The sequence below is a fragment of the Mobula hypostoma genome, chromosome 9, assembly GCF_963921235.1.
Source record: "Mobula hypostoma chromosome 9, sMobHyp1.1, whole genome shotgun sequence".
In the NCBI taxonomy this organism is placed as follows: domain Eukaryota; kingdom Metazoa; phylum Chordata; class Chondrichthyes; order Myliobatiformes; family Myliobatidae; genus Mobula; species Mobula hypostoma.
In genome coordinates this window covers 137075615-137092230 of record NC_086105.1, presented here as the reverse complement: position 1 = coordinate 137092230, position 16616 = coordinate 137075615, and the positions used below count along the sequence as shown (strand labels likewise).

General features: G+C 40.8%; 1 protein-coding gene across 6 annotated transcripts in view; it reads left to right on the top strand.

Moving 5' to 3' along the window:
- Window positions 1-8241, top strand: part of axin1 (axin 1) — a 165207-nt gene extending 156966 nt beyond the window's left edge. For 3 of the 6 annotated variants that reach the window (XM_063059282.1, XM_063059283.1, XM_063059281.1), the window contains exons 10-11: window positions 232-399; window positions 5424-8241. In XM_063059282.1, coding sequence (XP_062915352.1) covers window positions 232-399; window positions 5424-5550 — 295 coding nt within the window. In that variant the 3' untranslated portion in view covers window positions 5551-8241. The remainder of the gene's footprint in view (window positions 1-231; window positions 400-5423) is intronic. The other 3 variants (XM_063059280.1, XM_063059285.1, XM_063059284.1) reach the window with 3 other exon arrangements.
- The last annotated feature ends 8375 nt before the right edge of the window (window positions 8242-16616 follow it).

Below are 16616 nucleotides of genomic sequence, written 5' to 3'. Positions count from 1 at the left end.
CCACCAGTTTGAATCCAAAGCAAATTAAATTTGAGGCATTAAGAATTCAGTACATTTTATTAATATCTTTTGGATTTTGTCATTTATGCAATTTTCTATTTGGCTTCTTCAGTCAATAACCAAAATATGATGACCCCTTTTAGCTCAGTCTTGTTTCTGTAAATGCTTTACTAATTATTAATAATGTGGAAGAGTAAAATGAATCTTACTGTGATCTCTTTCTACTTAAAGGCATAAACCACAGAAGAAATCAGCAAATGGTGTGTTGCAGCCTGGTGATAACATTGTGGTAGCCTACTACTTCTGTGGGGAACCAATTCCATACAGGACATCTGTTAAAGGACGTGTGGTCACATTAGGGCAGTTTAAGGAGCTGTTGACTAAGAAAGGGAATTACAGGTATGCATTCCAGATCTGAGATTTCTATTGCATTGAAGGTAAATTGATGACTTAACATTTTCAGTTGTGTATGGGGAGAAATGAACAGTTATGGACGAAGAATAACAATTACCTTTATGTCAAAAAAAATTAAAAGCTGCAAGAATGTGATTTGAATATCCCTAGAGAAAAGTGTATCTGCCTAGATTTGCAGATTAAAGATCTTTGCCTAAATGATGTCAGCCATATGTTTCAGGCATTTGATTTAAATGACACCATTACTGCTATATATTGCTATGCTTCCAAAACCATAACATGACCTAAGATCATTGTTCATCCAGCCAAGGAACTCTAAACTGATTTCTTGTGTTTGGACTTCATGTAACTGGTGTTTTGAAACTTTTCAATCTGTATCTTAACACCTTTAAGGAAAATTAACGACTCTAAGATGAAGAACCAGACACAAATTTATTAGAACATTGATTTGCACTTTTTGTTCGTTGGTGTCTTTGTCCTCATTAAATGCATTAATAAAATCAAAAGATTGATTATTCCTTATTTGGTTATAAAATAAGTTACCGAGACATCAGTTAGTTAGGTACAGATGGATTAAGAACAAAATATCCAGTTCTTTATCTGCAAACTTGAGTTATTCCTGTTGAATTCAATCTGCAAATATTTTGTGTGCTCTTAGTGAACCTATACATCAAAAGTGTGTGGTGAAGCTGATATAGGGGCGGCATGGTAATGCAGCATGTAGCATAAAGCTATTACAATGCCAGTGATCTGGGTTCCATTCCCGCTGTTGTCTGTAAGGAGTTCGTATGTTCTTGTAACCATGTGGGTTTTCTCTGGGCATTCTGGTTTCCTCCCACATTCCAAAGACATGCAGGCTTATAGGGCAGTTGGTCACAAGGGTTTAATTGGGTGGCATGTGCTAGTTGGTTTGGAAGGGCCTATCACCATGCTGTATTTTTTAAAATAAAATTATTTTCATTAGCATAGTTAGTAGTACTGTGGGGGAGATCGGGAGTCTCGGATGGTATGCTGCCTCCCTGGTGCCCGGGGTCCGGGACATCTCAGATCGGGTGCAGGTTATTCTCGAGAGGGAGGGCAAGAATCCAGATGTTGTGGTCCATGTAGGGACCAATGACATGGGTAGGAAGAGTGAGGGGGTCCTGTGTAGTGAGTTCAGGGAGTTAGATGCAAAGCTGAAGGGCAGGACCTCCAGGGCAACAATCTCAGGATTGCTACCTGTGCCACGTGCGAGTGAGGCGAGGAACAGAAGGATTATACAGATCAATACATGGCTGAGAGGATGGTGCAGGAGGGAGGGCTACAGGTTTTTAGATAATTGGGCTTTGTTCCAGGGAAGGTGGGATCTGTTCTGACGGGACGGTTTATACCTGAACTGGAGGGGTACTAACATTCTTGCAGGAAAGTTTGCTAGTGTTGCTTGGGGGGTTTAAACTAAATTTGCAGGGGGCAGGGATCCAGAATGTGAGAGAGGATAGCGAGATGAAGTATAAAGGACAGGTGGGGACTACACGGTTCTGGAATATTAAGTGTGAAGTAGAGAAAGGTGAGGCAGAACGAGTGATAAGGAGGATACATGTGCAGAGGGATGATCTGACGGAGCATGGAGTTAAATGTGCAGAAAGAGTAAGTAAACTTAAGAAGGACAACAAAATTCAAGGGGCGTATAGCCCGGTGAGAGTTCGGGGAGCTGGGTTATGCACAATAGGCAGCGATTTAAACAGAGAGAGGAGAAATGGGTTAAAAATTCTATATCTGAATGCACGAAGTGTCAGAAATAAGGCGGATGAGCTTGAAGCTCAGGTGCGAATGGATAACTATGATGTTGTTGGGATAACGGAGACATGGCTGCAGGGGGATCAGACCTGGGAATTGAATGTACAAGGGTATGCGTGCTATCAAAGGGACAGAAAGGTGGGCAGAGGGGGTGGGGTGGCCCTGTTGGTGAGGAATGAGATTCAGTCCCTTGCAAGGGGGGACATAGAATCAGGAGAAGTAGAATCAGTGTGGATAGAACTGAGGAACAGTAAGGGCAAAAAGACCCTAATAGGTGTTATCTACAGGCCCCCAAACAGTAGCATGGATATTGGGTGCAAGTTGAATAGGGAGTTAACGATGGCATGTGGCAAAGGAAATGTCGCAGTAGTTATGGGGGATTTCAACATGCAGGTGAACTGGGAAAATCAGGTTGGTACTGGACCCCAGGATAGGGAGTTTGTAGAGTGCCTATGGGTTGCATTTTTGGAGCAGCTTGTACGAGAGCCAACCAGGGATAAGGCTATTCTGGATTTAGTGTTATGCAATGAACAGGATTTGATAAGTGATCTTGAAGTAAAGGAGCCATTAGGAGGTAGTGACCATAATATGATAAGTTTTTATCTGCAAGTTGAGAGGGATAAGGGCAGATCAGAAGTGTCAGTATTGCAGTTGAACAAAGGAGACTATGGAGCCATGAGGGAGGAGCTGGCCAAAGTTGACTGGTCGGATATCCTAGCAGAAAAGACAGTGGAACAGCAATGGCAGGTATTCTTGGGAATAATGCACAAGGTGAAAAATCAGTTCATCCCCCGGAGAAGGAAGGATTCAAAGGGGGGAAAGTGGCCACAGTGGTTGACAAAGGAAGTCAGAGATAGCATAGCATTAAACAAGAATTATAACAGAGCTAAGGTGAGTGAGAAGACGGATGATTGGGAAATTTTTAAGGAGCAACAGAACTTAACTAAAAAGGCAATACGGGGAGAAAAAATGAGGTATGAACACAAGTTAGCTAGGAATATAAAGGAGGATAGCAAAAGTTTTTAGGTATGTGAAGAGAAGGAAGATAGTTAAGAACAATGTTGGGCCCTTGAAGAATGAATTGGGAGAAATTGTTATGGGAAACAGAGAAATGGCAGAGGAATTTAATAAGTACTTTGGATCTGTCTTCACTAGGGAAGACACAAGCAATCTCCCAGATGTATGGATGGGCCAAGGACATAGGGTAACAGAGGAACTGAAACAGATTGACATTAGGAAGGAAACGGTGATGAGTAGACTGATGGGACTGAAGGCTAACAAATCCCCAGGTCCAGATGGTCTGCATCCTAGGGTACTAAAGGAGGTGGCTCTGGAAATTGCGGATGCATTGGGGATCATTTTCCAATGTTCCTTAGATTCAGGATCAGTTCCTGAGGATTGGCGAATGGCTAATGTTATCCCACTTTTTAAGAAAGGAGCGAGGGAGAAAACAGAGAACTATCGCCCTGTTAGCCTAACATCAGTAGTGGGGAAGATGCTAGAGTCCATTATTAAAGATGAAATAGCAGCATATCTTGATAGCAGTGATAGGATTGGGCCAAGCCAACATGGATTTACCAAGGGCAAATCATGCTTGACTAATCTATTGGAGTTTTTAGAGGATGTAACCAGGAAGATAGACGCGGGAAATCCAGTGGATGTGGTGTACCTTGACTTTCAGAAGGCATTTGATAAGGTACCACATAGGAGATTGGTGGGTAAAATGGCTCATGGCATTGGGGGGAGGATATTGATATGGATAGAAAACTGATTGGCAGATAGAAAGCAAAGGGTAGCAGTGAATGGGTGTTTCTCAGAATGGCAGGTGATGACTAATGGGGTGCCACAGGGCTCGGTATTGGGACCACAGCTGTTTACGATTTACGTCAATGATTTAGAGGAAGGCATTGTGAATAACATCAGCAAGTTTAATGATACTAAGTTGGGCGGCAGTGTGACATGCGATGAGGATGTTAGGAGAATTCAAGGTGACTTGGATAGGCTGGGTGAGTGGGCAGAAACTTGGCAGATGGTGTTTAATGTGAATAAGTGTGAGGTTATTCACTTTGGGAGCAAGAACAGGAAGGCAGATTATTATCTGAACAGTGTGGAGTTAGGTAAGGGAGAAATACAAAGAGATCTAGGAGTACTTGTTCATCAGTCTCTGAAGGTGAATGAGCAAGTGCAGCACGCAGTGAAGAAGGCTAATGGAATGTTGGCCTTTATTGCAAAGGGAATTGAGTACAAAAGCAAGGAAATCCTTTTGCATTTGTACAGGGCCCTGATGAGACCACACCTGTAGTATTGTGTGCAGTTTTGGTCTCCAGGGTTAAGGAAGGACATCCTGGCTGTGGAGGAGGTGCAGCGTAGGTTCACTAGGTTAATTCCTGGGATGTCCGGACTGTCTTACGCAGAGAGGTTAGAGAGACTGGGCTTGTACACGCTGGAATTAAGGAGATTGAGGGGGGATCTGATTGAGACATATAAGATTATTAAGGGATTGGACAAGATAGAGGCAGGAAATATGTTCCAGATGCTGGTTCCAGTACCAGAGGGCATGGTTTAAGAATAAGGGGTAGGTCATTTAGGACAGAGTTGAGGAGGAACAACTTCTCCCAGAGAGTTGTGGAGGTGTGGAACGCGCTGCCTCAGAAGGCAGTGGAGGCCAATTCTCTGGATGCTTTCAAGAAGGAGCTAGATAGGTATCTTATGGATAGGGGAATCAAGGGTTATGGGGACAAGGCAGGAACCGGGTATTGATAGTAGATGATCAGCCATGATCTCAGAATGGCGGTGCAGGCTCAAAGAGTAGAATGGTCTACTTCTGCACCTATTGTCTATTGTCTATTGTACCACTAGCAGAATATGTAATATCTCCTGCAATAGGGAGCATAAACCAAACTGAGGTTCACTTGAGTCATGCTCACACCACTGCTTTTGGTTAATTGGGCTCAATTTAGTCAAATGTCATTCATCTCTGCAGCATTTTAACTAACAGGTGGCGTCCTGTCATCTCCATAGAATGTTTGATTTGTTTCAGTCATGTAATCTTAGAGTTAGATCGCTTTCTGTACATAGTCTAATGCAGGAAAGAGCATGATTAGAGGAAGAAAAATTAACCAAAAAAAAAGCAAAATCAACCTTTACTTTCCTAAACTGCTTAATTCCAGTCTGAGAATATTTTCTTAAAATTTCCTAATTGTGGTGTTTGATCTTTTTCTTTTGCTCTGCAGGTATTATTTCAAGAAAGTGAGTGATGAATTTGACTGTGGGGTGGTGTTTGAAGAGGTTCGTGATGAGGAAGCAATTCTGCCAATTTTTGAGGAGAAAATTATTGGAAAAGTAGAAAAAATTGACTAAATGCAATTCAGCCATGAAGAGTTTCTAATGGTACAAGAGAAGTTTCAGCTGCTTGGAGTGTTTAAAAATGCATTACTGGGGGTCACAGTGGTTAACTGTGGAAAATGCATCAACCTGACATATTAAGGCTTCCAGCTCTCCACAGGGATATTTTACAACTGCTCGTTACAGCAGAAAAAAAATGGTGCTTTCATCACCAAGGTCTGCCAATGCAGTCCTTTGTAAGGGGAATGTTTGCAGCATTATCTTCTCTTTATCAGTATATTTCAAACACTAAGTGTAATGTAGCATTGTAAAATTGTATTAGAAATTGTAATATGAAACTGTTTACTAAAGCTGCATATTTTTGATATAATGTAATCTGAGGAAAATAGCATTTTTAATGTAACAGTGCTCTTATGTTATTTTAAAACATACATACAGGTACTTGAGCTCACCAAATGTGTACAGCCATGTATTAATAGCTATTTTGTCCACATTTCAAACCATTGATAGGTGTTTCTCTACTTACTGAATGGATGATTATCACTTCTGGCTTGTCAGGACAATGGTCATCAAAAAAGTTTATATATTACCTTTGCAAACACTACTGTATAGGCCTTTTTCACAGGGGGAGAAAGTTCTACTATTTCATAAGACCCAATCAGAATGTGTATGCTAGGAAGTAATTGACTGATAGCAGTCCCCCATTTCCCATCCCTTACTAACATATTGTAGGTACCTAGCATGTATGACTTTGGTGCTTGTTAGCTTCTGTGCACTTGCAGTTTTGGTGGGAGGAGAAACTAAATCCTAACTAATTTGTCTTAAATACCCACTACAAATAACTTAAATGAATTAGATTTGATTTATTAATTTAGCTGGAGCATGATTTGGAAGAGCACGGGTATTGATTTTATTTGCTAACTCCAGCACTGATTAAACTGGTTGTAATGTTTTGCATTTGAAAAATCCACTAGCTTCATTTCCAACATGAAGCTGGTAATACACCAGGGCAGTCAACATCATAGAACATAATAGCAGAATATATGCCTTTCAGCCCATGATATTGTGCCAGCCTTTTAATCTGCTCTAAGATCAATATAACCCCTCCGTCCTACCTAGCCCTCAATTTTCTATCATCATGTAATCTGTCTTCAAATTACCAGCCATGTTTTCAACACAAGTCCACAACTTGCAATGTGCACTGTCTCTCTGCTGGCTCTGTTGCTGTACTGACACGGGTGCTTATGATGAAGTTGGCCACATTAGTAAGTGATCTGTTCAAAATATCTAGTCAGTTTCAAAAATGTCATGCTGTTTTCTAAAAAAAAAGACATTTAATTTTTTTCGTAGCGTATACAATCGAACAGTTTAATAAGTTGCAAATATCTGGAATTGAGAGTCATTAAATTAGCAGCAAACGTGTAAAATAGCATGCATTCTTTTCATCTGGACTATTGCTTGCCTAGTAAAGGACTTGGACTGCCCTCTGCGTAATTTTAAGATATTGCTCTTAGGAGCAAAAAGAAAAATGAGCCAAACTGTTAATTCTTGTTGCTTAATAATAGTTCTTAATTTCCAGTGTTCAATACTTTGCCAAGCACTTTGTTCCCCCTAATTAAACATTATTGTAAAATTCATTGGTACCAAATTTTAATTGTGCAGTAATGCTGCCTTTTTAATTGTTAATGAAATTCATTTCCTGAGACATATTGTCTCCTAAACAAAGGAAAGGCCTGTACAGTAAAAGTTACTGTTAATATGGTTTTAATTTGGAAACAAAGTATGAATTGCCAGAAAAAAATCATTTTTTCACCTGTTAAGCCTCATTCTGTGTTGGCTGATGTATGACAGAACACCCGGAGGGAGGTATCCCTGTTTCTACTCTTAGTGTTCAAAAGGGCCTGAATTTTGATTTTGAAACTTCATACTGGAAATTAGGCTTTCACCCACATGCTTATTTATAGATGTAACCAAACTGTCATGCCATTACCCCACCCACTCTCCATTCTGATGGCATTGTTCCTCTCACAATTTAATTTACTGCCATTTGGCTGTCAAAATTTTTAGAAACTGGGTTTAAAACTAATGAGGGGTGTTTCAATCTGTTACACAGAAATGATAATTAGATACAAGTTTTCTTAAGATCCAGTAAGTCTAAGGAACAGCCTAAAACAACATACTTGTGTTTCTGAAAGGTATTGTGTAAATAAAAATACATCACAGAGTGCCTTTTATATTCAATGCTGTTACCTGTCTGACGCTATGTGACCCCCCCCCCACCCCACCCTCCCCCATGACTGAGGAACAGGTCTCCTCATCCAGGGATTTGCAGTACGGTTTTCTCCTCCTGCATTTGGTGTCCAGCGGGATTTTTAAGTGGCCCTGCATTCACGGGTTTTGCATTTCCCTTTTTTCTAAGGGTTTCCATTGTAAATATGTACATTTTCTAAAGATGTCTTCAAGTAGCAGCACGTCAGAAGATTTAGTTACCTGGTTTCAGTCATCTTTCAGTGTGCTGACTTGTACAATTATCTTTTAAAAGGTACTTGGACAATAAAGAAAAGAAAATCAAGTGATTTCTGTGTACTTTCTATATTTGGTTGGGACTTCGTTGGTCACATTCTGCTTATCTGAACATGGGCTAGCAATTAAAAACCTTGGACCAATGATCATGGTAGCTGAGAAATTGAATGATACTGAAATAATAACATTAGTATCACTAATGGTGATAGTGAAGCAGTGAGATTGGTGTAAAAATGCATCTAGTTCACTGAGGTCTTCTCCCTTGCCTGATGTGGGTCTGGGGTCTGTAAGTCTGTCCGTTAAGATAGCAGTTAGGGATGGATAATAAATGCTGGCATTGCCAGTGACACATACACCCTAGGAGAAGGTTGAAACTGATAAATCATTTATGGAGGTCCTCTTAAAATTCTTCCCAAAACACAAATCATAGATTTTATTCACTTTGACCATATTGCCTGTTGATCATAACATTTGTATATCACTCCTTCACTTACTACTTGAAAGAAATTATTTATTGCAATAAAGAGATTATAGAAAGAATTGTACTCGTGAATATTTTAGCACGCAAGTATGAAAACTGCAATGAACTGGCATAAAGCAGAATACATGGGTGCTATTAATATTTAGATGTTGTTTTCACTATACGTTAGCAACAGATAACTAGAAAATGTAAACATAGAATATAGTATTCTTAACTCCTTTACCACACCAACAATCACCGGGGTAAATCTGAGGGGTTGGATGCTAAGTGCACTGGTCTCACAGCTAAAATACATTTGTGTTCTACTACTGGGCTTGAAAGCAGAGTGGCAGGTCAGAAACAGCTGTCTAAAGATGAAGAAGCATTTAGCTCAATATCTATATATTTTGCAAAAATGATTAAATTGGCACCAAATCATCATGTATATTCTTATAGGAGCTTATTTTGGCAAAAAAACTGAAGAGCAGTTGAGACACAAGAGACTGCAGATGCTGGAATCTGGAGCAACAAGCCCTTTACTGGAGGAACTCAGCAAGTTGAGCAATTTCTGTGATGATGAGAAGAGAAGAAATTGTCAATGTTTGTGGTTGAAACCCTGCATCAAGATAGATGCTGTTTGACCCGCTGAATTCCTCCAAAGGATTGTTGTTTATAGAGCAGTTTATTGATTTTTACCATTATATGCTTTCAATGACCATAGTTTTTGAATAAGATGCAATGCAGTTATAGTGCACAAAGCTGTAATTTAAAATTCAAACTGATTTAACCTAGGTTCATAAGATTGATCCTGGGAATCTTCATTTTATGTACGAGTAGCATTTGATGGCTCTGGGTCTGTTCTCGCTGGCATTTAGAAGAATGAGCGGGGATATCTTTGGTATCTATCGAATGTTGAAAGGCCTAGATAGAGTGAACATAGAGAGGATGTTTCCTACAGTGGGGTAGTCTAGGACAGCCTTAGAACAGAGATGAGGAGAAATGATTTTAGCTGGAATTTATTGCCACTGATGAGTGTGGAACCTAAGCCAATCGGTATACTTAAAGTGGGAGTTGATAGGTTTTTTGATTAGTAAGGCCGTCAAAGGTTACAGGGAATAAGGTATGAGAATGGGGTTGGAAGGCATAATAAATCAGCCATAATGGAATGGTGGAGCAGACTCAATGGGCCAACTGGCCTCATTTCGCTTTATGTCTTATGGTCTTTAATGCTTTTTTTTCCTGTTTTATCCTTGCACTTTCCAAAATATGCTGACTTTTAGACAGCAACAAAACACATTGGGGAAGGCATACTGTATAATGATTTTGTATAATTGCTGCAGAAGGTGAGTTCTTGTTCTCTAGCTATAAAGACCGGCATTCAATTGGCTTTTTCTCTCCCATCTCATGACACTTTAATGATATTGGATCATTGGGTTCTCTTCTAAGGAAGATGGGACCTGTGCAGAGAGATGGTTTGCACCTAAACTGGAGGGAGACTAATCCTAGCGGGAAGGCTTGCTGGTACTGCATGGGATGAGGGTTTAAACTGGAGCTGCAGTAGGATGGAAACCAGAATGTCAGAACATATGGTGGAGTGGTTGTGGCGACATGTTGCTAAGACCTCGGACAAACTCAGTAATCAAAAGGTTGAACATGGCAGAACTAATATTCTGAGTTGGGTATATTGCAATGCAAGAAGTATTATAGGAAAGGTAGATGAACTCAGGGCATGGATCAACACGTGGAATTATAATCGTGTAGCCATCAATGAGACTTGATGTCAGGACTGGCAGTTTAATATTCCAGGGTTCTGTTGTTTTAGATGTGTCAGGTTGGAAGGAATTAAAGGAGGAGTGTTACAAGTATTGGAAAATGTCAAGGCACTGCTCATACAGACTGAAGAGCTCGTCCAGTGAGGCTTTATGGGTGGAACTGAGGCATAAGAAAGGTAAGGCCATGTTAATTCCTTAGAGGAACAGAGACGAGGTTCTGTAGGTTTGATGGAGACATCCGGATGGTATATGTCCTCCCTGGTGCCAGGATCAGGGATGTCTCAAATCAGATCCATGCCGTTCTCAAGCCAGAAGTTTTGGTGCATATTGGCACCAATGACATAGGTACAGAAGGTGAGGAGGTCCTGAAGAGAAATTTTAGGGAGCTAGGTAGAAAGCTGAGAAACAGAACTTCCAGGGTAGTAATCTCTGGATTGCTGCCACATACCATTAAGGGTAAAAGTAGTATGATCTGGCAGGTGATTGTGTGGCTAAGGAACTGGTGTAGGGGCCAGCAGTTCAGATGTTTGGATCATTGTCATCACTTCTGGGTAAGATACAACCCATACAAAAGAGATGGGTTACACCTGTACCTGAAGGGGTCCAATATCCTTGTGGGCAGGTTGGCTAGAGTTGTTTGGGAGGATTTAAACTAACTTGGCAGGGGGATGGGAACTGGAGTGATAATGCTGAAGGTGAGGTAGTTGGTTTACAAACAGAGGCAATGTGTATTGAGACTCCTAGCAAGGAGAGGCTGATGATGGGGCAAAATTGCAGTCAACAGGATGAGTTGCAATGTAAAAGACGGACAAAATCAAAAAGGATGAATGTAGGACTGAAAGTGTTATATTTGAATGCACGCAGTATATGGATAAGACAGATGAACTTGTAGTACTGAAATCACAAATGAGAAAATCTGCAAATGCTGGAAATCCAAGCAACACAGTCAAATTTACTTTTTTTCCATAGATGCTGCCTGGCCTGCTGAGTCCCCCCAGCATTTTGTGTAACTTGTAGTATTGTTACAGATTGGCATGTATGATGTTTTAGGTATAATTGAATCATGGCTGAAAGAAGATTACAGCTGAGAGCCTAATGTCAAAGATACACATATTATATAGAAAGGACAGGCAGGAAGGCAGAGAGAGTGGCATTGCTCTGTTAGTAAAAAATTAAATCAAATCATTAGAAAGGGGTGATGTAGGGTAAGAAAATGTTGAATCATTGTGGAATCAGAATCAGGTTTATGATCACCGGCATGTGACGTGAAATTTGTTAACTTAGCAGCAGCAGTTCAATGCAATACATAATCTAGCAGAGAGAGAAGAAAAATGATAATAAATAAAATATAAACAAGTAAATCAGTTACGTATATTGAATAGATTTTTTTAAATGTGCAGAAACAGAAATACTGTATATTAAAAAAAGTGAGGTACTGTCCAAAACTTCAATGTCCATTTAGGAATCTGATGGCAGAGGGGAAGAAGCTGTTCCTGAATTGCTGAGCATATGCCTTCAGAATTCTGTATCTCCTACATGATGGTAACAGTGAGAAAAGGGCATGCCCTGGGTGCTGGAGGTCCTTAATAATGGACGCTGCCTTTCTGAGACACTGCTCCCTAAAGATGTCCTGGGTACTTTGTAGGCTAGTGCCAAAGATGGACCTGACTAAATTTACAACATCCTGCAGCTTCTTTCAGTCCTGTGCAGCAGCCCCTCCATACCAGACAGTGATGCAGCCTGTTAGAATGCTCTCCATGGTATAGAAGTTTTTGAGTGAATTTGTTGACATGCCAAATCTCTTCAAACTCCTAATAAAGTATAGCTGATGTCTTGCTTTCTTCATGACTGCATTGTTATGTTGGGACCAGGTCAGATCCTCAGAGATCTTAACACTGAGGAACTTGAAGCTGCTCACTCTCTCCACTTCTGATCCCTCTATGAGGATTGGTATGTGTTCCCTCGTCTTACCCTTCCTGAAGTCCACAATCAGCTCCTTTGTCTTACTGACATTGAGAGTCAGGTTGTTGCTGTGGCACCATTCCACTAGTTGGCATATCTCACTCCTGTACGCCCTCGCGACACCATCTGAGATTCTATCAACAATGATTGTATCATCAGCAAATTAGTAGACAGTATCTGAGATTCGCCTAGCCCCACAGTCATGTGTATACAGAGAGTAGAGCAGTGGGCTAAGCGCACACCCCTGAGGTGTGCCAGTGTTGATCGTCAGCAAGGAGGATGTGTTATCAGCAATCTGCACAGACTTTGGTCTTCTGATTAGGAAGTCGAGGATCCAATTGCAAAGGGAGATACAGAGGCCCAGGTCCCGAAACTTATCAATCAGGATTGTGGGAATGATGGTATTAAATGCTGAGCTATAGTGGATGAACAGCATCCTGACGTAGGTGTTTGTATTGTCTGGGTGGTCTAAAGCTGTGTGCAGAGCCATTGAGATTGCGTCTGCCATTGACCTGTTGTGGCGATAGGCAAATTGCAATGGGTCCAGGTCCTTGCTGAGGCAGGAGTTCGGTCTAGTCATAACCAACCGCTCAAAGCATTTCATCACTGTCGATGTGAGTGCTACCAGGCGATAGTCATTAAGGCAGCCCATGTTATTCTTCTTAGGCACTGGTATAATTGTTGCCTTTTTGCAGCAAGTGGGTAGAGCTAAGGAACTTCAAGGGTAAAAAGACGTTGATAGGAGATATAAATAGACCCCCAAACAATAGTAGGATGGGGTCTACAAATTACAAAAGGAGATAGAAAAGGGCAATGTTACAATAGTTTTGGGGGATTTCAATATGCAGAGAGATTGGAAAAATCAGGTTGGTCCAGGATTCCAGGGGGGGAATTACAAGAGTGCCTACAAAATGACTTTTTAGAGCCCACTAGGCCTAGGGGATCAGCAATTCTGGATTGGGTGTTGTGCAATGAACTGGAATTGAGTAGAGAGATTAAGGTAAAGGAAACCTGAGGAAAAAGTGATCATAATATGATTGAATAATGCAGAAGCTGCAGGATCAGTTCATTCCAAACAGGAAGAAAGATCCTAAGGGGAGTTAAGGAGGGGGCCATGGCTGACAAGGGAAGTAAAGAACAGTATAAAAATAAAAGAGAAGGAGTATAACATAGCAAAGACGAGTGGGAAGCCGGAGGATTGGGAAACTTAAAGAGCAACAGAAGATAACTAAAAAGGCAATACGTGGAGAAAAAATGAGGTACGAAGGTAAACTAGCCAAGAATATAAAGGAAGATAGTAAAAGCTTCTTTAGGTATGTGAAACGGAAAAAAAAATAATTAAGAACAAAATTGGGCCCTTGAAGACAGAAACGGGTGAATTTATTATGGGGAACAAGGAAATGGCAGATGAGTTGAACAGGTACTTTGGATCTGTCTTCACTAGGGAAGACGCAAAGAATCTCCCAGATTTAATAGTGGCCAAAGGACCTCAGGTAATGGATGAACTGAAGGAAATTTATATTAGGCAGGAAATGGTGTTGGATAGACTGTTGGGTCTGAAGGCTGATAAGTCCCCGGGACCTGATGGTCTGCATTCCAGGGTACTTAAGGAGGTGGCTTTAGAAATCGTGGACGCATTGGTAATCATTTTCCAATGTTCTATAGATTCAGGATCAGTTCCTGTGGGAGGGTGGCTAATGTTATCCCACTTTTCAAGAAAGGAGGGAGAGAGAAAACAGGGAATTATAGACCGGTTAGCCTGACGTCAGTGGTGGGAAAGATGCTGGAGTCAATTATAAAAGATGAAATTCCGACACATTTGGATAGCAGTAACAGGATAGGTTCGAGTCAGCATGGATTTATGAAGGAGAAATCGTGCTAGACTAATCTTCTGGAATTTTTTGAGGATGTAACAATGAAAATGGACAAGGGAGAGCCAGTGGATGTAGTGTACCTGGACTTTCAGAAAGCCTTTGATAAAGTCCCACATAGGAGATTAGGGGGCAAAATTAGGGCACATGGTATTGGGGGCAGAGTACTGACGTGGATTGAAAATTGGCTGGCTGACAGGAAACAAAGAGTAGCGATTAACGGGTCTCTTTCGGAATGGCAGGCAGTAACCAGTGCTGGGACTGCAGCTGTTTACAATATACACTTATGATTTAGATGAAGGGATTAAAAGTAGCATTAGCAAATTTGCAGATCAACCTCATCCAATTACTGCTATCTTTGGACTACCAATGATAGACTTAAATAATTTAACCTCTTCATCACGAAGGATGATTGCATTTCTTACTTTAATGGCTAGAAGGTCCATTTTGTTGAATTGGAAAGAGATTAACCCTCCTAAGGTATTTCATTGGTTTTCACAAACTATGGTGTGTTTGAATTTGGAGAAAATTGGAAGTGCAGTTTATGACCCTTCCATTAAGTTTGAAAAAACTTGGAGGCCATTCATTCAGCATTTTCACTTGATGTAATTTGATCATTTCCAAACTTGTTTTATCTCTCTGTACTGTTGTTGGAGGGGAATGGAGTCGTCAGCACTAAGGTTTTCTTCTTTTCCATTTTTAAGTGGTTAGTTTTGCCCAAGTCTTTTAGTTTAGTTGATTAATTCTGTTTTTCTTTGGGGATAGGGTTTTTTTTTTAGTTTTGTTTTTTTTTCTTTTTCATGATTTTTTTTTCAGTTTTTTTATTTGTATTATCCGTTGTCAGTTCTACATGATTGGGAGCTTTGTTAACTTACACTATTTGATTTTACAATTACTTTTCTTAAGTGTAACAATATTTCTCCTACTATTTGTATTATTCCTATGTTTTGTTTCTATACTTCGAAATTAATAAAAAGATTGAAAAGGAAAGAAAAGCAAATTTGCAGATGACACAAAGCTGGGTGGCAGTGTGAAATATGAGGAGGATGTTATGAGAATGCAGGGTGACTTGGACAGGCTGGGTGAGTGGGCGGATGCATGGCAGATGCAGTTTAATGTGGATAAATGTGAGGTTATCCACTTTGGTGGAAAGAATAGGAAGGCAAATTATTATCTAAATGGAGTCAAGTTAGGAAAAGGGGAAGTACAACGAGATCTAGGTGTTCTTGAACATCAGTCACTGAAAGTAAGCATGCAGGTATAGCAGGCAGTGAAGAAAGCTAATGGCATGCTGGCCTTCATAACAAGGGGAATTGAGTATAGGAGCAAAGAGGTCCTTCTGCAGCTGTACAGGGCCCTGGTGAGACCACACCTGGAGTACTGTGTGCAGTTTTGGTCTCCAAATTTGAGGAAGGACATTCTTGCTATTGAGGGAGTGCAGCGTAGGTTCGCAAGGTTAATTCCCAGGATGGCGTGACTGTCATATGTTGAAAGATTGGAGCGACTGGGCTTGTATACACTGGAATTTAGAAGGATAGGAGGGGAACTGATTGAAACACATAAGATTATTAAGGGATTAGACACGCTGGAGGCAGGAAGCATGTTCCTGCTGATGGGTGAGTCCAGAACCAGAGGCCACAGTTTAAGAATAAGGGGTAGGCCATTTAGAACGGAGCTGAGGAAAAACTTTTTCACCCAGAGAGTGGTGGATATGCAGAATGCTCTGCCCCAGAAGGCAGTGGAGACTAAGTCTCTGGATGCTTTCAAGAAAGAGATGGATAGAGCACTTAAAGATAGCGGAATCAAAGGTTATGGGGATAAGGCAGGAACTGGAGACTGATCATGGATGATCAGCCTACTCCTGCGCCTATTGCCTATTGTCTATTGAACTCACGCTGAATTTTGAGAAGAAGCTAAAGTCAGATGTACAGTATTACAGAACTCTCAGAAGGTTAATTTGCAGGTTGAGTCTGTGGTAAAGAAGACAAATGCAATGTTGGCATTTATTTCAAATGGTATAGAATGTAAAAGCGAGGAGATAATGCTGAACCTTTATAAGGCTCTAGTGAGGTTGCACTTAAGAGTATTGTCAACAGTTTTGCTTCCCATATCGCAGAAAGGATGTATTGTCATTGGAAAGAGTCCAGTGGTGGTTTACGAGGATGATTCTGGGAATGAAGGCGTTAACATATGAGGAGCGTTTGGCTGCTTTGGGCCTGTACTCACTGGAATTTAGAACAATGCGGCAAATCTCATTGAAACCTACCGAATGTTGAAAGGAATAGATAGGGTGGATGTGGAGAGCATGTTGCCTATGGTGGAGCTATCCAGAACTAGAAGCCACAGCTCAAAATTGAGGGGTGACCCTTTAGAACAGGGGTAAGGAGAAATTTTTTTAGCCAGAGAGTAGTAAATCTGTGTAATGCTCTGCCACAGACTGTGGTGGGGCCATGTCTGTGCATATATTTAAGGTGAAAGTTGATTGTTTCCTGA